The 15,802-nt window shown below is 34.5% G+C and overlaps 4 protein-coding genes and 1 pseudogene across 5 annotated transcripts; 4 read left to right on the top strand and 1 right to left on the bottom strand.

Annotated features, from left to right (window-relative positions):
• The first annotated feature begins 392 nt into the window (after nt 1-392).
• On the top strand, nt 393-1,555 carry LOC104780957 (uncharacterized). Of its 2 annotated transcripts, none has more exons than XM_010505506.3 (2): nt 393-681; nt 834-1,555. In XM_010505506.3, the coding sequence occupies exons 1-2, from the start codon at nt 579-581 to the stop codon at nt 1,433-1,435; spliced, it is 705 nt and encodes a 234-aa protein (XP_010503808.1). In that variant the 5' UTR covers nt 393-578; the 3' UTR covers nt 1,436-1,555. The 2 variants fall into 2 exon arrangements, with proteins under 2 accessions (XP_010503808.1, XP_010503809.1); XM_010505507.3 differs by having other exon boundaries at nt 436-651.
• Nucleotides 1,556-1,879: 324 nt separating this feature from the next.
• Nucleotides 1,880-3,048, top strand: LOC104780956 (WEB family protein At3g51220). The gene is made up of 2 exons (XM_087510504.1): nt 1,880-2,272; nt 2,388-3,048. The coding sequence occupies exons 1-2, from the start codon at nt 2,171-2,173 to the stop codon at nt 2,838-2,840; spliced, it is 555 nt and encodes a 184-aa protein (XP_087366630.1). The 5' UTR covers nt 1,880-2,170; the 3' UTR covers nt 2,841-3,048.
• Nucleotides 3,049-3,907: 859 nt separating this feature from the next.
• On the top strand, nt 3,908-4,195 carry LOC104784000 (protein SMALL AUXIN UP-REGULATED RNA 16 pseudogene; annotated as a pseudogene).
• Nucleotides 4,196-5,952: 1,757 nt separating this feature from the next.
• LOC104780954 (large ribosomal subunit protein uL2y) lies at nt 5,953-7,254 on the top strand. Its single transcript, XM_010505500.3, has 2 exons — nt 5,953-6,408; nt 6,636-7,254. Exons 1-2 carry the CDS (start codon nt 5,969-5,971, stop codon nt 6,973-6,975), a joined length of 780 nt encoding a protein of 259 aa, XP_010503802.1. The 5' UTR covers nt 5,953-5,968; the 3' UTR covers nt 6,976-7,254.
• Nucleotides 7,255-7,461: 207 nt separating this feature from the next.
• Nucleotides 7,462-10,059, bottom strand: LOC104780955 (zinc finger CCCH domain-containing protein 45). Its single transcript, XM_010505501.3, has 4 exons — nt 9,819-10,059; nt 9,058-9,234; nt 8,816-8,940; nt 7,462-8,708 (listed from the first exon to the last, which is right to left on the bottom strand). The coding sequence occupies exons 1-4, from the start codon at nt 9,876-9,878 to the stop codon at nt 7,526-7,528; spliced, it is 1,545 nt and encodes a 514-aa protein (XP_010503803.1). The 5' UTR covers nt 9,879-10,059; the 3' UTR covers nt 7,462-7,525.
• Nucleotides 10,060-15,802: the final 5,743 nt, after the last annotated feature.

Raw genomic sequence — 15,802 nt, 5'->3', positions numbered from 1 at the left:
ATTTCGGAGAGATCAGTTCCGTTGGGAGTTCTCGAGGAGGACAACATCATTGAGTGCTGTCCGGGTCGGTTCGTTCCGTTATTTTCGGAGTGGATCCATACCCGGGACTGGCTTCTGCTTCCCGACGGGATCGTGGAATCCGTGGGTGTAACCCCGACGGAAGCCCCTTGGCTCAAGTTGCCGAGATTCCGTCCCGGATTTAACTTTAAGATGTCTAAGTTGACTTTTTGATTTTTTTTTTTTTAATTATAAACAGAGGTGGACTAATCTAATCATTGCAGCCCTTTTTGTTCGTGAAAGGCCCATACAGCATAACAAAGACGGCTACTTTTTTGCCATGAGAAAACGGACCTCCACTTCCTAAAGAGAGGAGGAGGAGCCACACACAACACAACGGCTAGTCTATTAAAGAAAAGAAAAGAAAAAAAAAAAAACACGTTCTAACGGCAACATTTTTTTATCACACATGCCTATAAAAATTTTACTGCGACCTAAACAAGTTTCTCATCTTCATCATACTTCTTTCCCAGATTCTCTCTCCTTCAATACAGTCTACCAGAACAAGTCCAAATTATCCAATGGAGACTCCATCATCATCATCAACAAGAAGAGTCACTAGATCGCAGGCTATCTTTGCAATCAACAACTCTGGTTCTGACTCTATAACTCACTTTTCATCAAGTATGTTTCCTCTTTCCACTTCTAGTATTAGTTTCTTGAAGCCTTGAACCATTAAACAGTGATTCTTTATCTCCTGTTCTTGATTAGTCTTCTTATCAGTTGTTGTTTTCATATTCACCCTCTGATTCATTTTTGGCTCTTAAACAAAACAGAGGATTCGAACAGAGGAAACAAGGAGGATAGGTCTTATTCTGCGCTGATCGACATAACCAACGATTCACCGATCGTGGGTCTAGCGTTGCAGACGCCTCCTTCAGGTTTCATGGTTAAAAGAAGAAGCAGCAGAATCAAGAACACGCCTGGGTCTGGTGAAGCTCTTTTGAGAGGACAAGTCAAAACCCTCTTACACAAGGTTAAAGAAGAAGAAACAGAGCTTATCTATTCAATAAAGACTCGTCCTTTTATCCATCTCGTCACTTCTCCAATGAGACTTCTCGCTCCAACTCCAGCAAACACTCCCCAATCCCCAAACTTCTCAGATAGTAACGATGTCAAGATTAAGATCGCATCCCCGATTGTTGCTGAACAATTGAGAACCTCTCAGATATATGAAGAGAAAGAAGAGAAGAGTATGAGCATAATTACTCGTTCTTTGATGTTTGACTTCACCACGGACAAGTCAGAAGAAGATGTTGATGGACTGTGTAAAGGAGAGAAGAAGACTCAAGCTGAATTTGCAAGGAAACGTAGCAGATTGATGTACAACAGTAATGATGAGAAGATCGTAGAGGTCAAAGAAGTGTTGCATTTGTAATCTTGATTCTTATTGGGCTTTGCTTTGTATCGGTCACGAAGTAGTGATCTGTAATTTCTAGGTCCAAAAGGCCCATTTATGTGAGTGAAAAAATAGGAGACAAGTCGTTGTCGAGATGAAGATGAATGATTTGGTGGTGGTAGCAAGTTAAAAGAAAACTAACAGAACACATGAGAAAACAGAAGAAGGACGTTCCAACGAACCTTTCTCTACTTGTTGTTCTATTTACCCAAAAACTTTCTTCTTTAGTGTGAAGTAAACGCCAAGACATTTTTGGTTCTAATTTCAATATAATAAAGAAAAAAGTAAGCACCACGAAAATATACTTAACAACTTTCTCATCATTTTTTTGTCATTTGGTGGAAATTTTCGTCGGTAATGTGTTACATTTTTAAAATAAAATGATTATATATTGTAATGGTGGAACCATCACATAGTATAAGCTATGGAATGAGATATTTGATTACGATTTTATATCACAATCAATTTGAAAGAACAAACTTCTTATGGTGCTTTCTTTCTTTCTTTAAATTGATTTAGTCATTAACGTGGTCAGTTTTCATCTTAGTCCACTAATCTAGTCACCATCCGTTTTAAGTGACAACAACCAACAGGTGAAATCTTTTTTGGAAATTGGTGACTGGTTTTCTCTTTATAAAAAGCTGAGGTTTCTTCATGACATGGACCAACTCATACAAACTAAAGCAATAAACATATATCACTTAATCAGCTGTAATGGTTCGCGCAGAGATCGAAACCGGAGCTCCTTTCAGGTCTGTTAAAGAGGCCGTCACTCTCTTCGACGAGAGAATCCTTCTCGGAGATAATTACGTAGAGGTCTCTTATCTATAATCAAATGCATAGTTTTTTGCATATATTAATCGTATAATACATGTTTATATATATATCAATGATTTGTTTGCAATAATTTTCCACCGTCTGGTTATTATAGAGAAGCAGTTGTAATAAAAGCATCCAAGAAGAGCTGGTTGAAGCGCAGGAGAGTCTTAAGAAAGCTGAGGAAGAGAACAAGGTTTTGTCTCAGCTTATCGAAACCCTCACACAAGAGCTTGAAACCACTAAGGAAAAGCTTAATAACTCACTCAGAAAATTTCCAGAACATCCTCAAGTCGAAGATGATGACCTCAAATTCATAGAGGAATCCACGGTTAACGAACGGGACAACATAACTGAGATCAAGATGAACCGGTATGATCAAAATGAAGTATACGATGATCGTCTGGAGAAGAGGCGTTCGGTGAAGTTTGCGAACCCACCATTGTTAACAAAGGTGATTGTGGGAAAAGAGGAGAAAAGCAAAGCTATGGTGAAGAAACAGACGAAGAAGATGAAGCAGTTGGCTCCATTGGCTTCTTGGCTCTTTGCAAGAAACCGGTCTAGTTAACCACTTACGAGATCCTCATCTCGTGTTTAGTACTTATATGCGTGCCTTACGAGTTAAAGAAATAATATCCCCAAATTCATTGTTTTTACTTTTGGGGGGGGGGGGGGGGGGGGGATTCATTCAACTTAGATTTTGTTACATATTACTAAACAATTAATTACTTATCCACAAAGTCTTGTTGGGATATATATTAAATTTTGATTTTAAACGAGAGTTTTGTGAATTTCTTTTTCTTTTTGTTAAGTGTAAAATCCCAAGGCGAAAGCCAGAGTAATTAATCTTAGATTATCCAAACTTGGTTTTGTTGCTAAAAGGCGTATACGGATGAGGATGACCAATTTACGAGATGAAAATTTGGTCCTCAAGCATTTAGAGAAATCATCAGTCCCCAACCTACATCCACACGAGTAACTCCGGGAGCCAATACCCCTTGGCCCTTAGTAGTTTTGTGGAAGGCTAATAGCCTAATAGCAAATATATATATTATATGCATTTATATTGTAAGTGCGTAGCTAGAATCATATCATATAAACTCGAATTAGGCATTTTAGGCGTTCGCGCATTGAGTCGCCCGTTTAAGGCCTAACCATTTTTGAACTACATAAATTTTTTTTTCTTTTTTTGGCGTTTACAGAATATATATAATAAATATTTATGTAACATGTTTCATTCATTTTGGTCTATCTTTATCACTATATATCTTCTGTAGTTTTTTAGTTCCTGCACAAAAGAATTGTATATTATATGGTAACGTACGTGATGATGTTTGTGTGTCTGTAATAGGTATTAATTAGGCTTAATACTAAATAATTAGAACACTAAAGTTTCTTAATCAATCGTTTTTGGTGTTAGAAAACTCGCCATCGTTTTCAAAAAAATAATGTTCCAATTCCGAACGAAGGATTTATCCAGTCAAACTTGCCTCGATCTGTAGTATATATATCCTATGTGTATTTTCGGCACTAGCTATATCTCTCTCTCTAGGAGTCAAAAGAAACAGAAACATAATTGGAGACATTCTCATTCATTAGTATTGTAAACAACGAGAGTATATATATTAGAATACAATGGAGATAAAGCAAGCAAGTAAGTCACTGAAGCAGATGCTGAAGAGATGTTCAAGCTTGGGGAAGAAGAGCAGTGAACACGTCCCCAAGAAGGGTCATTTCGCTGTCTACGTGGGCCACTCCAGAGACCGCCATGTCGTCCCCATCACATTCCTCAATCACCCAACCTTCAAGATGATGCTGCAAGCAGCGGAGGAAGAGTTCGGGTTTAGGCAAGAGAGAGGCCTCACTATTCCTTGTGACCAAAACATATTTCTCTCTCTCTTAGACTCCATCACATCTTACTAGCTAGCTAGGTCTTAGTTATACTTTGAGCCTCTTACTCTTCCTCACTTGATGAGAGGATTAATTAAGTCAATATAATTAATGTAGAAGTTTTTGTTTATGATAGCTTATCTTGTTGTGTTCCACCTTTCTTCAATTTTGGGTCTAACGATGGCTATATCTACAATATATACACTCACTCATGATCGAGGCGTAACCTGAGCTATATATATCTGGTCTAGTTTTCATATATAACCGTGTAACTTTCGAGTTTCGATTGCTGAGGACTATATATGCTTCTTCAATTTTGCTTGATGGGTATAAGGAAGATAACATATCGCAAAACGTAGTACGTCTTCTATGCACACAAATATACTTTACTAGTTACCATACTGACTTAGAATTTTTCTTTGACATCGATCGCATACCACAGTAGTGATCATGAAACCAAAGATACCTCTCAAATAGTTCTGTATTTAATGGCATATAAATAAATAAATAAAAACATTGAAATTTCATCATGAACTAATAACAAAATGTCAAATTTTGACATGTTATAATCAGTGTTAGTATTACTCATGGTTCATGAAACGATATGAGTCATATTATTATGGGGCCAACAATATCGATCTGAATATCAATTTTTACATCCAACTTTTAATTTTGTTCCTATTTTACATATGCTATGCAAATAACATAGTAATTAACGATATTACAAACTAGGTGGAGAAATTCTGATCTTAATCAGTGTTATAAACACACAAAACAAGTAAACGCGACGCAGGTGCCTATGGAATATATGACAGACTACAAGCATGAAAATGGGCTTCCTACATGACTATACTATATATTTATCAAAGATTTTATTCTGTAGTATTTTTGGTTTTAATTTATGATTAAACAACTCATCCTTTTTAAACGAAAAAAAAATTAGCACTAGTCATGCGTATATATTGTTAAGCAGCATGCAAGTTGATTTATTAAAATGGCATGCCCTGCGATTGACGACGTACGTGTTGGCTTTGATAATCCAATATTTCTATATTTTTTTTTTCTTTTTGTAATATACGTCTATACTTGTATACCGGCGGCGGTGCTAACTCATAATTAAGCATATATAAACAATAAAACAAGATATACATAGATATAATCGAAATAACTTATTTTTTTTGGACAAAATCGAAATAACTTATTATAAACAACTATTTAATTATTAATTTTGCATCTATTGTCTTTTTTTTTTTTTTTTTTGAATTTAAAAGGAGATTTGCATCTATTGTCACTTGTAAGCCAAATATATAATTGGTAATTAACGTTACATTAAGAGTTCAATGGTGTAGACTGTAGACAGACTATAATTTTGGAGGAGATACTAGATTTGAGTTTTGACACAAAGATTAAACAACAAATTAATGAAATGAACTATGTATTGAAGCATTACAATAAAGTACTATGTGCCTAAACGAGTTGTAGTGTTGACATATAGATAGCTCGCTCTAGCTCCTCTCCTTGCATGCCCTTAATAGAAAATACTCGAAAATTCAGACGCATATAATCTGATTTTTCTGACATGATAAAAAGTAATCTTTTGCAAAATAAAACAAAATAAATTAAAATCGTAAAAAGTAAACTTTTTAAATAACCAAATTGGGTTAACATAAGTACGGCCTGTGCTTTTTAATTAGACTAAGGTTACATGGAGGCCCACGACAATTAGGGTTTCTGTTATGAGAACATCCCCTATAAATTAGGCTACACAACCTAGGGCAAAAAGTAGGTTACGTGGCGGTAAGGAAAATGGGTCGTGTGATTAGGGCTCAGCGTAAGGGTGCTGGTTCCGTTTTCAAGTCCCACACTCACCACCGCAAGGGTCCAGCTAAGTTCCGGAGCCTCGATTACGGCGAGCGCAATGGTTACCTCAAAGGATTGGTGACGGAGATCATCCACGACCCTGGGCGTGGTGCTCCTCTCGCTCGCGTCGCGTTCCGTCATCCTTTCCGTTACATGAAGCAGAAGGAGCTGTTCGTAGCCGCCGAAGGTATGTACACCGGACAATACCTCTACTGTGGTAAGAAGGCTAATCTTATGGTCGGAAACGTTCTTCCGCTTGGATCTATCCCGGAGGGAGCTGTTGTCTGCAACGTCGAGCTCCATGTTGGCGACCGTGGTGCTCTTGCTAGGGCTTCTGGTGATTACGCCATCGTAATTGCTCACAATTCTGACAGCAAAACCACTAGGTAATTTCTCCAAATCAGTTAATAGTTTGCATGCTTCCAAATGCAAAGTTAAGAACCCTCCTTGAGTCCTTTGTTAAAATCGGAATCTTCATTTTTAAGTTGCGTACTATAGTTATATTATGTCTAAACCCTAATTATATTACTGGAACATCATTTTATAACTTGACTTGAGTGGCACTTAACAAGATTGATGTATATATTGATCTGTTTTTACCATATATAAAAAGGATTAAGCTTCCTTCTGGAGCGAAGAAGGTTTTGCCAAGTGGGTGCAGAGCCATGATTGGGCAAGTTGCGGGTGGAGGAAGAACAGAGAAGCCACTTCTCAAGGCTGGAAATGCATACCACAAGTACAGAGTGAAGAGGAACTGTTGGCCTGTTGTGCGTGGTGTTGCCATGAACCCAGTGGAACATCCCCACGGAGGAGGAAACCATCAGCACATTGGTCACGCCAGTACGGTCAGGCGTGATAAATCTGCTGGTGCTAAGGTTGGTCAAATTGCTGCAAGGAGAACTGGTCGTCGCAGAGGTACAGCTGCCACACTAGCAGCCAAGGCAGACTACTAGACTTGACTTGAAACACACTCTTCTCTGCTTTCTTGATTTTCTTTTGCTTATTTCTGTTAAAGTCTTAACACCCCATTCCATTGTTGCCGTTTACGTTTAGTTTTTTTTTTGTGTGTTGAAAGCTTATGAGCTTCGTATTGAATCTGCCGTTTAGAGGTAGAATTTTGAATTATTTAATTTATGAGATTTTTTTGGGGGCATCTTGATGGTGTTTCTTTTACTACATAGTATAATTTTCACTTATCGAGGTCTACTATTTATCAATTATTTCTTTAATAATTGCTGGACATAATTCTCAAATAATTCTGACGCAAATTAATGTTGTAATCATGATTTAAATGAATGTTTTCTCAACCTCTTAGACTGGTGTATCATTAAACGCTCTAAAGAGAACCCTCTTTTTTTAAATGAATCAAAAATTGGTGCACTGATCAAAATTGGAAGTGATATCACCTCAGTTCTTTTTTTGTTCCTGAATCAGCGATAGACAAAGACTAGAGAGTGCAATCTATTTCTTGTGATTTGGAATGAACCAGAGTCAAAATTATGTTCAAAAACCATTTTTCTCATACCTTCCAAACTTCATTCTCTTAGCCCTCGGAGCCTCTGCCTCAAAGTTGGGCCTAAATCGGTCATGAACATAGAGGCAACTATCTCCCAGCTTACATCCACTCGCAGTGCCAAAGTAGATACATTGTTTCTGAATCTTATTATTATCAATGCGTCCATTGTATATTCCAGTTTGTGAAATGTATTGATTAGTTTCATGATTATCTGTCCCATGTTCCCTTATAAGATTCTTGAAATAGTCTAAACCCTTCATAGGTTGTACTACCGGATTAGGTCTACCATTAACATCTCCCCGGTTTATATTCATTGGATAAGAATTGAAACCGGTTTGAGGACCCCTTCCAAGTCCAATTGATGTTTGAACATTGTTCATTTCAGAAGTACGGAATGCGTAACTCGGTTGGTGTTGGGATTGAGGGTTTACTATTACCTTTGGTTCTGAGAAAACATTTTGAGGAGGTCTGTGGAGGTTAAGGTTCATTGGCAGAGTACTCGATGGGAACCGAGCAGGCAGAGGTTGTTCTTTAGTTATACTGACATGGAAATGAGCGGGCATTGGTATACTAGACGGTTCAACATTTATAGGCTTAGGTGGGGAAATGTTTCCAGTTCCAGGCTTGGGAGGAGATACTCGTCTCTGAGGGTTAGTAAAATACGGAGACGCTGCAACACTATGTTCTTGAGGTATTATTACAGGCTGCGGCTTTCTAACCATGGGTGAGGCGGTGACAGGTTGTGGAACAAGTCTAGTAGTAGAGTTGATGTTAGTGTCAACGGGCGGATTCTTAGGTTCAGAGGATTTACCTGATGTGTCAGTGATCAGATTATTGATCATTTTCGGGTTGCTGAGGAACTTGATAAGTAGATCAGTATCAACCATACTCCCCTGTTCCTTGGTTTTCATCAGTACAGACAGAGCTGCAGAAGCAGCAAGACTCAAGTCTGGAGCAAGACCAGTAGTAAGACCAGAGGCCCGTTCTTGGGTAGAACAGGGAGGTTTAGTCTCCAACTGACCTTGCTTACTTGCGGTAAAACCGGATACAACCGTACTGTGTGATGAATCCTCTGAAGAATCAGACTCGTCTTCAATTGGAGTGAGACGAATGGCAGGAGTTTTGCTGTCATCAAAGCATTCAGCTTCTACAACGGGTGAAACAGAGGGTCTGCGTGAAAAGAGAATACGATCAGCAGGATAATAATACAACCAACAAAATGTGGAATAACCAAAGAAAGAGGTCTAATGCAAGAAAAAGAAGGCAAACGAAAATACCGAGAAGGGATAGCAGAGCGATGCGGATAGATAGCTTGCAGCACTTTAGAAATCCTCAAGTTTTCAGTTTGCCTTTCTGTGCTCTCACCACCACCTCCAACAAGCCAAGCATCACTGATAGAGAACTGTTTTTGTCCAAGAAACACAATTATAATAAAATCAGATACAAAAGCTTGCTTAATAAGGGATTACCGCTGATTCTGGATTATATATATATATATATATATAATTCAATTTTTTACCTGAGGAGGTCGTTTCCATTTGATGCGAGGAATGTTTGAAACATTAGGCTTAACTGGATAGTGGTTTCCTTCAAAACCAGGTGGAAGGTCTGGTCCTCGAGATGATGATAGCTTAAGATGACGTGGAGGCTGAGAAGCAACTTTGGCCGGACATTCCTCAGTTCGAAACATCTTAACCTGTCCAAATCCACATCCACACATTAGTTAGAAGAAAGCTGAGAGTCTTCATCATCTATCTGTGTTATCAAAATCATGTAACTAACTAAACCACTCTCATGCTTCGTAGGTGTATGAATGAACCAATCCAACCACAAAGATTGTAAATTTATTAGTTGCAGAGTAATGGAATTGATGCATATCCACCCCAGTACCATGTGTTTCAAAACTTGATGATCTCTCTTGTGTAAGAAAACTAAAGCTCAACCATAAATTACAAAGAGGCCGCCAGCAAGAGCCGTGAAAGCAACGTAACAAACTTTGTTTCTTCACCCAAACAATTCCAAATTATTCAATTTATCTTCCGATTGGATTTGAAATAATTCAAATTAAACAGTTTTTCACCGCTTCATCAAGATCGGTATCAATTCGTTGGATTCGATAGGCGAATTCATAATTCAAAATTTTAAGTTTCCACAAATTTGACTAAAAATTGCAATCGAGAGATTAGACGGATGAATCAATTTTGGGGAATCAAGATTGAAAAGTTACAAAGCTGGATTATAATAAATAAAAACCATGGGAACATATATATATATATATACCTGACAAAGCTTAGGACCTGGTGGCCATGAAACCTTCCTTGGTTTCTTCGATCTCTCCATATTTCTTAAAACCCCCAAATTCGTTTTTTTTTATAAAGTAAATTCAATCGGTGATCGTTTAATCAGATTTTAGATGGAGAAATCAAACTGTTTCTTCTCTATATTTTTTTTGTAGGTGATGTCTATAGAAGAGGATTAGGAAAGCAATTACTTGTTTTTTTTTTTTTTCCACAAGGGAAGCAATTACTTGTTATGCCATTATATATATATATATTTACACAAATAATACGAAAAAAATATCTATTATTTTGTTGTAATTTTATCACGTTCTATATATTATTTTTGGTTTTATTTTTCTTTATAAATGTCAATACATTCAATTTTAAGTTATATATATTTCTCTATATTATTGGTTGATTATTTTTTAATAATTATAAAATAAATTTATAAGATTTATAACACGACTTAATAAATTATTTTATATGTTTCAACATATTATCATACTATTAAAAAAAACTAATGATTACTCCTTTATATATATATATATATATATATGTATTCATTACAAATTATAGACGATTGTTTAAAGGTAACTAAATAATACTGTTTATGTATTTCAAATATTCTCTAAATTTCAATACATAATTCGATTTTGAAGTTATGTATATCTCTTACATACATATTTCAAAAATATTAAATCGCTAAATTAGATTATAATAAAAAATGAGTTCTAAATTAGATTATAATCAAAAAATGAGTTTTAATTTCAAATAATTTAATCCATAATTCACGACATAAAAGGCAATACATATACTCTCTCTGTTCTTTTATTAGTTGTCGTTTAAGGTTTTTTCACACAGATTAAAAAAACCATTAATTTTTTTTGTTTTATTCCTTTTAAATATATTTTCTAGTTTTTTTATTGGTTAAAATATTAAAACAGTTGTATAAATTAGAATATTTATCAAACATTTGCATTGGAAATCTAAAACGACAAGTACTATGACACAAAATTTTAACTCTAGAAAGACAACTAATAAAAAACGGAGGGAGTACTATGTATATATCTCATGTATAATAAAACGGAAATACACAACATTGTTTTGTAGACTATATAATTTTAATAAGTTGGTTACAAATAGGTTATAGATTAAGTTTTATATTATTTGTATAGTTTGGATTTATTGTTTCCAAAAATCTTAAAGAGAATATTCTAAAGAATCATTTGATATCATCTAACTTACCATATTAATTTTCTTTATTAAATTATTCATCAAATAAAATCTTTGATATCTAACTTAACATATTAATTTGTTAATTATTATTATAATTCACCTCTTATTTTTATATATGAGTCTATTTTGTGAAACAAATAAATTATCATATTATTTCTTATAATTAAAAAATATTTTTATTTCCGGATATACCATAAGTTGAATTTTTAAACACAAATATAAATTGTTCAATCTATAAAATATTCAAGCTTTAGAAATATTATTCTTTAAAAATAATATCTATTGAATTAAAAATTCTACTGAGTAACAAGTCAAAATTTGAATATTTAAATTTAATATCATATTTTTTTGTTGAATTTTATAATTTCATATAATAGAATAAATTTTAAATAATTTATTTTGAAATATTTTTAAAATATTGAAACTTGATATAAAAGTTAGAAACTATAAAAACTCTAAATTGGTTTGTTATAACAATGTCAATAATATGTTACTATAATATGCAAGAATTTTAAAAAACCAAATATATTAAAACAAAAAGTATAACAATACATTAAATTACTCATAATATAATAACTCACTTTTTAAAAACCAAATTCACAAAATTATGTCTTATAATGACATTCAAGTCATGAGGTAGAATATACATTGTTGAAAAAACTTCACGTACATAAACCAATACAACATATTAAAATTTTATTTTAAAATAGAAAATATAAAAAAATTTGTATAAAATAAAATTTAACTAGTGTTATAGCACGGTACTTATCTAGAATCATTAACAATATAAAACTTACAAAATAAGTGTCTTTTTCAAGTCATTATATTTAGCATATAATTTTATTGCATAATATTTTATCCAAAAAACTTTTAAAAATAATTATATAAATTATATTTTATAAAAAAATTACAACGTAAATAAAATGAATTTTAACCCGTGCTAGAGCACGGGTCTTAATCTAGTTTAGTATATTATATGAGAACAACAAAGTACATTGCTCAAACTATATTATGTACAAAAGTTACCCAAAAAAATAGATCTATAATGGAACTTGACCATATTAATCTTTTTTTTTGTTATTAGTTGTGACATCTCAAATTGATTTTGTTTGTATGGAATGTTAGATGATGATGACCGTGACCATATTAATCTTTTTTTTTTTTTGTTAGTTGTGACATCTCAAATTGATTTTGTTTGTATCGAATGTTAGATGAAGATGACCTTGACCATTCTGACATAGCCATGAAGGAGGCCATGCTTTCTTTTGCTCTTCGACATAAAGAGCCAGCCGCATTGCTCATCGCCACCACCGACCAAGATTATGTAACCGTGATGAAGTTGGTTATGGAGAGTGGAATACAATTGATGCACACCTACGTGGATTCAAGCACCGCTGACAAGCTCATTGAAACCATTGACGAACCAATGAAATGACACGAGTTGGTTAACGACGACCTCCTTCCTGAGGACTTCTCAGCCAGCAACTTCGACGTTCCACTGTCACTTCCCTGTCCTACTCATCGGGATCGTCCTCTTACTCAAGCAAACGACCCTTAGAGAGTTATGGCCTATTATGATGTAGGTTCGTCTCCCGTTCCACCGTCTACTTCATTCTTGATTCTAAAGAATAACATCGACGGACGGCTTACTACCCCTTCTTGGTGGTGTTGGTGGTTTACTACCCATCAAGGGTGGTTTCTCTGGCCCCTTAGAGATCGAGGCTTACCACAAGCCCGGTCTCTTTGATTCCAGGATCAAGCAGAGGCAGAAACAAGAGCTTGGTAAAGGAGGTAAAGGAGGTATCAAACTCATTCCTGTTGACCCTCTTGTACGAGGAAGAGGTAATAATTTACTGTTTTCATTTTTCTGATAACTTTCAATCTCAAATCTACTGAAAATTGATTAAAAAAAACAAATTTATTGGTTTTCATTTCTCAGCGAAAAGTCAGGACCAGGACTATCCAGATCAAGTCATCAAACGTTTGATTTATACGTCTTTTATCATAAAGCTAGAACTCCCGGTTCTTCTGATTTCAAATGACGTTTGCTTTTCCTCTTGCCTCCGAGACATCACTAAATTGACTTATCCGGTAATTCTGGCTCACGGCAAGGACGCCAGTGAGGAATTGTCTTCTTCGGTTCAACTGAAGATAAATTGGGAACTCCTCGCCCAAGGTCCAAAAGGTTAGTATTCCTCACTTAAATAAACTTATCTAACAATTGCATAATTAACCAGATGATGATGATTGATGATTAGGTATGGCTTACCTCAAGTATCTGACTGAGGAGGAGAGAAAGGATAAAGAGGAGATAAGAAAGCATTTTGAGGAAGCGGGTGAACGAGGTCCCAAGTATATTGCTTTTAAAGAAAAGAGGAGGAATGAGCTGAGGGAAGCTGACGAGGAGTATTGTAGAAAAACGCAAAGACTAGGTTAGATCCTCTGAACTTATTATTATAAACCAGGTTACATCCTCTTTTATGTTTAACAATGAACTTATTAGACACCAACTAACACAAGTGTGATGACCTACTTATTAGGTACCCGGTTGGCCAAGTGAGAGAAAGATACAAGGCAGAAGGAAGAAAAAGAAGATCGTGAGTGGAAAGAAAGGAAGGCGGAAGAAAGGAAGAGGAAGAGGGAACAAGAAGAAGAAGAAAAACTTGAGAAGAAGAGTAAGAGGGAAGAAAAGAAGAGGGAAGAAGGTAGCAGAGGAGGTATCTTTTCAAATCAGTATAAATACTTAAATACTTTAAAAGCTCTACTAGGAGTAATATTTAGCATAAAATTAATTAATTAATAAAAATGATCTGACTTCTTTAATCCTCAATACAAAAGTATGACGTTTTTCATTTTTCTTAACGTATCAATTTTGGAACTTTCTTTATTAATCTCATAATCTGACTACACCAAACGTAATATTAAATATTTTGATTCTATTTTTACAGTTTTTTTCTTTGTAATCATTACATTATATGTGATACAAAAATTTAAAGTAATTTTGATTAACAAGATTTTGGAAACCTTTCAAAAGAATTTGAACATATTGAAAATATTTAGAATATTGAATAGTTAACAAGAAAATTCTAATACTAGTAGATAGATATTTAATATTAGCACAGATAGACGCAGGACTGAGACCAACAGGGATCGGAAAATAGTCAAAGGTCCCATAAGACGCCTGTCTCAGCCGCTGTCAAGTGAAAAACGCAAAAGCCTAAAACAATACCATGCATGAGAAAGTATAAAAAAACAAAACGATTACAACTGTGAGTGGATCAAACTTCATCGATTAGATTCACTATGAAAACAACCATAGTGGATCATATACAGATCGACTAGTTTAAATACTACATATCGATGACAGAGAGAGAAAGCTGCTTACTGGAGAATTTGCTGGCCACAGAAGACATGGTTTCGACGGAGGATTCAGACACGAGTACACGACGAAGACCAGTAAATAAATTATGATAGATGCGGCTGCGGATGATAGAGGCTTCTGCCTCTCTTTTTTTAATATATAGGGCTGAATCTGATAACATAAGGGTTCCAATTTTATACTTCTCCCCGGGGACGTAATTAAGATGAGAAACCCCTAGAAAACAAACTGTCTCTTATTTACATTTCTTAATCAAGCAAGTTATACGTCACGCAGATTTTATCCATAGATGGGTGTCGGTACAAAAAGAGTTCAAAGCAAAAAGGGATCTGAGTTATAAACAGTTGCCAGAAGAAGTCAGAAGCTCAAGAGCATATTTGCGTTGACAAATGGATATGCCAGTAGAGTTTCGAGCAATTTCAAGATGCAAGAAATACTTCAAAGGACCAAACTCCCATAGCTTAAAACTCTGCTTCAAAGCTGCAGTTAACTGAGTCACACCTGATTTTGTGGTACTAGCAATAACTATGTCGTCAACGTAAACCAACACAGCAATGAAATCATCTCCAAAACTTTTAACAAACAAAGGCTGCAAATGGTTGTACTTTTCGACCTGGTTGAAAGAGTTGAACGTGCTTTTCAACCTTGTTCAGCTTTCTCCATTTAAGATAAAAATGTTTTCAACTCAAATTTATTGGGTCCCACTCTCTGGCTGGAAAATAGCATTTTTTGGCTGAAAATTGTTCAACCATAAAATAGGAGATGAACAGATTGAACCAGATGGAAAACTAAAAAAAAAAAAAAATTTATTCAATTTATATATTTGAATTAATATTTTTGGCTTTTTAAAAAATATCATTTAACAAAACAATATTCGAAATCTAGATTGTTATTTCAATAATCTAGGAAATTCAAAGATTTTGAGTTTAAAAATCTGTTTTTTTAAATTATATTTATAGTTTTTAATTATTATATATATATATATATATATATATATATTTTTTTTTTGAAATATTGTAACAAACGAATCGTTCACCAACTTATATTTTTTTGTTTGCAAATTTTTTCACATTATTTAATGTTCAATATTAAAATAAATAATTTAAATTAGCATTATTTGTTAGGAATAAAAAATATTCTAGTACGCAAAATCAGCTCAATTTTAAACTCTTTCGAATAATTCATATTTTTATTGATTAAATCAAAACTAAATCTGATCGTATATATACATCGCTCATCACGATTTATCTTTAGAAAAAAATAATTATGAGCTAAACACCTTTCTTCATAAACAATTGTAGCCATGAGTGAAAGGTATATTTCTCTACGTATTTTGAAGTTTATTAGATTCAATAACTTGATTAGCTATC

The sequence above is a fragment of the Camelina sativa genome, chromosome 4, assembly GCF_030686135.1.
Source record: "Camelina sativa cultivar CO46 ecotype springtype chromosome 4, ASM3068613v1".
Classification (NCBI taxonomy): Eukaryota; Viridiplantae; Streptophyta; class Magnoliopsida; order Brassicales; family Brassicaceae; genus Camelina; species Camelina sativa.
This window is presented reverse-complemented; position numbering and strand designations above follow the sequence as displayed.

Excerpts from the sequence above, each read along its gene's own strand:
- LOC104780957 (XM_010505506.3), top strand. The coding sequence starts at position 579 with ATGGAGACTCCATCATCATCATCAACAAGAAGAGTCACTAGATCGCAG. Across the intron at positions 682-833 it reads TATAACTCACTTTTCATCAA|AGGATTCGAACAGAGGAAAC; the intron begins GTATGTTTCCTC and ends TAAACAAAACAG.
- LOC104780956 (XM_087510504.1), top strand. The coding sequence starts at position 2,171 with ATGGTTCGCGCAGAGATCGAAACCGGAGCTCCTTTCAGGTCTGTTAAA. Across the intron at positions 2,273-2,387 it reads TCGGAGATAATTACGTAGAG|AGAAGCAGTTGTAATAAAAG; the intron begins GTCTCTTATCTA and ends TGGTTATTATAG.
- LOC104780954 (XM_010505500.3), top strand. The coding sequence starts at position 5,969 with ATGGGTCGTGTGATTAGGGCTCAGCGTAAGGGTGCTGGTTCCGTTTTC. Across the intron at positions 6,409-6,635 it reads TCTGACAGCAAAACCACTAG|GATTAAGCTTCCTTCTGGAG; the intron begins GTAATTTCTCCA and ends ATATATAAAAAG.
- LOC104780955 (XM_010505501.3), bottom strand. The coding sequence starts at position 9,878 with ATGGAGAGATCGAAGAAACCAAGGAAGGTTTCATGGCCACCAGGTCCT. Across the intron at positions 9,235-9,818 it reads CAGGTCCTAAGCTTTGTCAG|GTTAAGATGTTTCGAACTGA; the intron begins GTATATATATAT and ends GGATTTGGACAG. Across the intron at positions 8,941-9,057 it reads AATGGAAACGACCTCCTCAG|TTCTCTATCAGTGATGCTTG; the intron begins GTAAAAAATTGA and ends GGACAAAAACAG.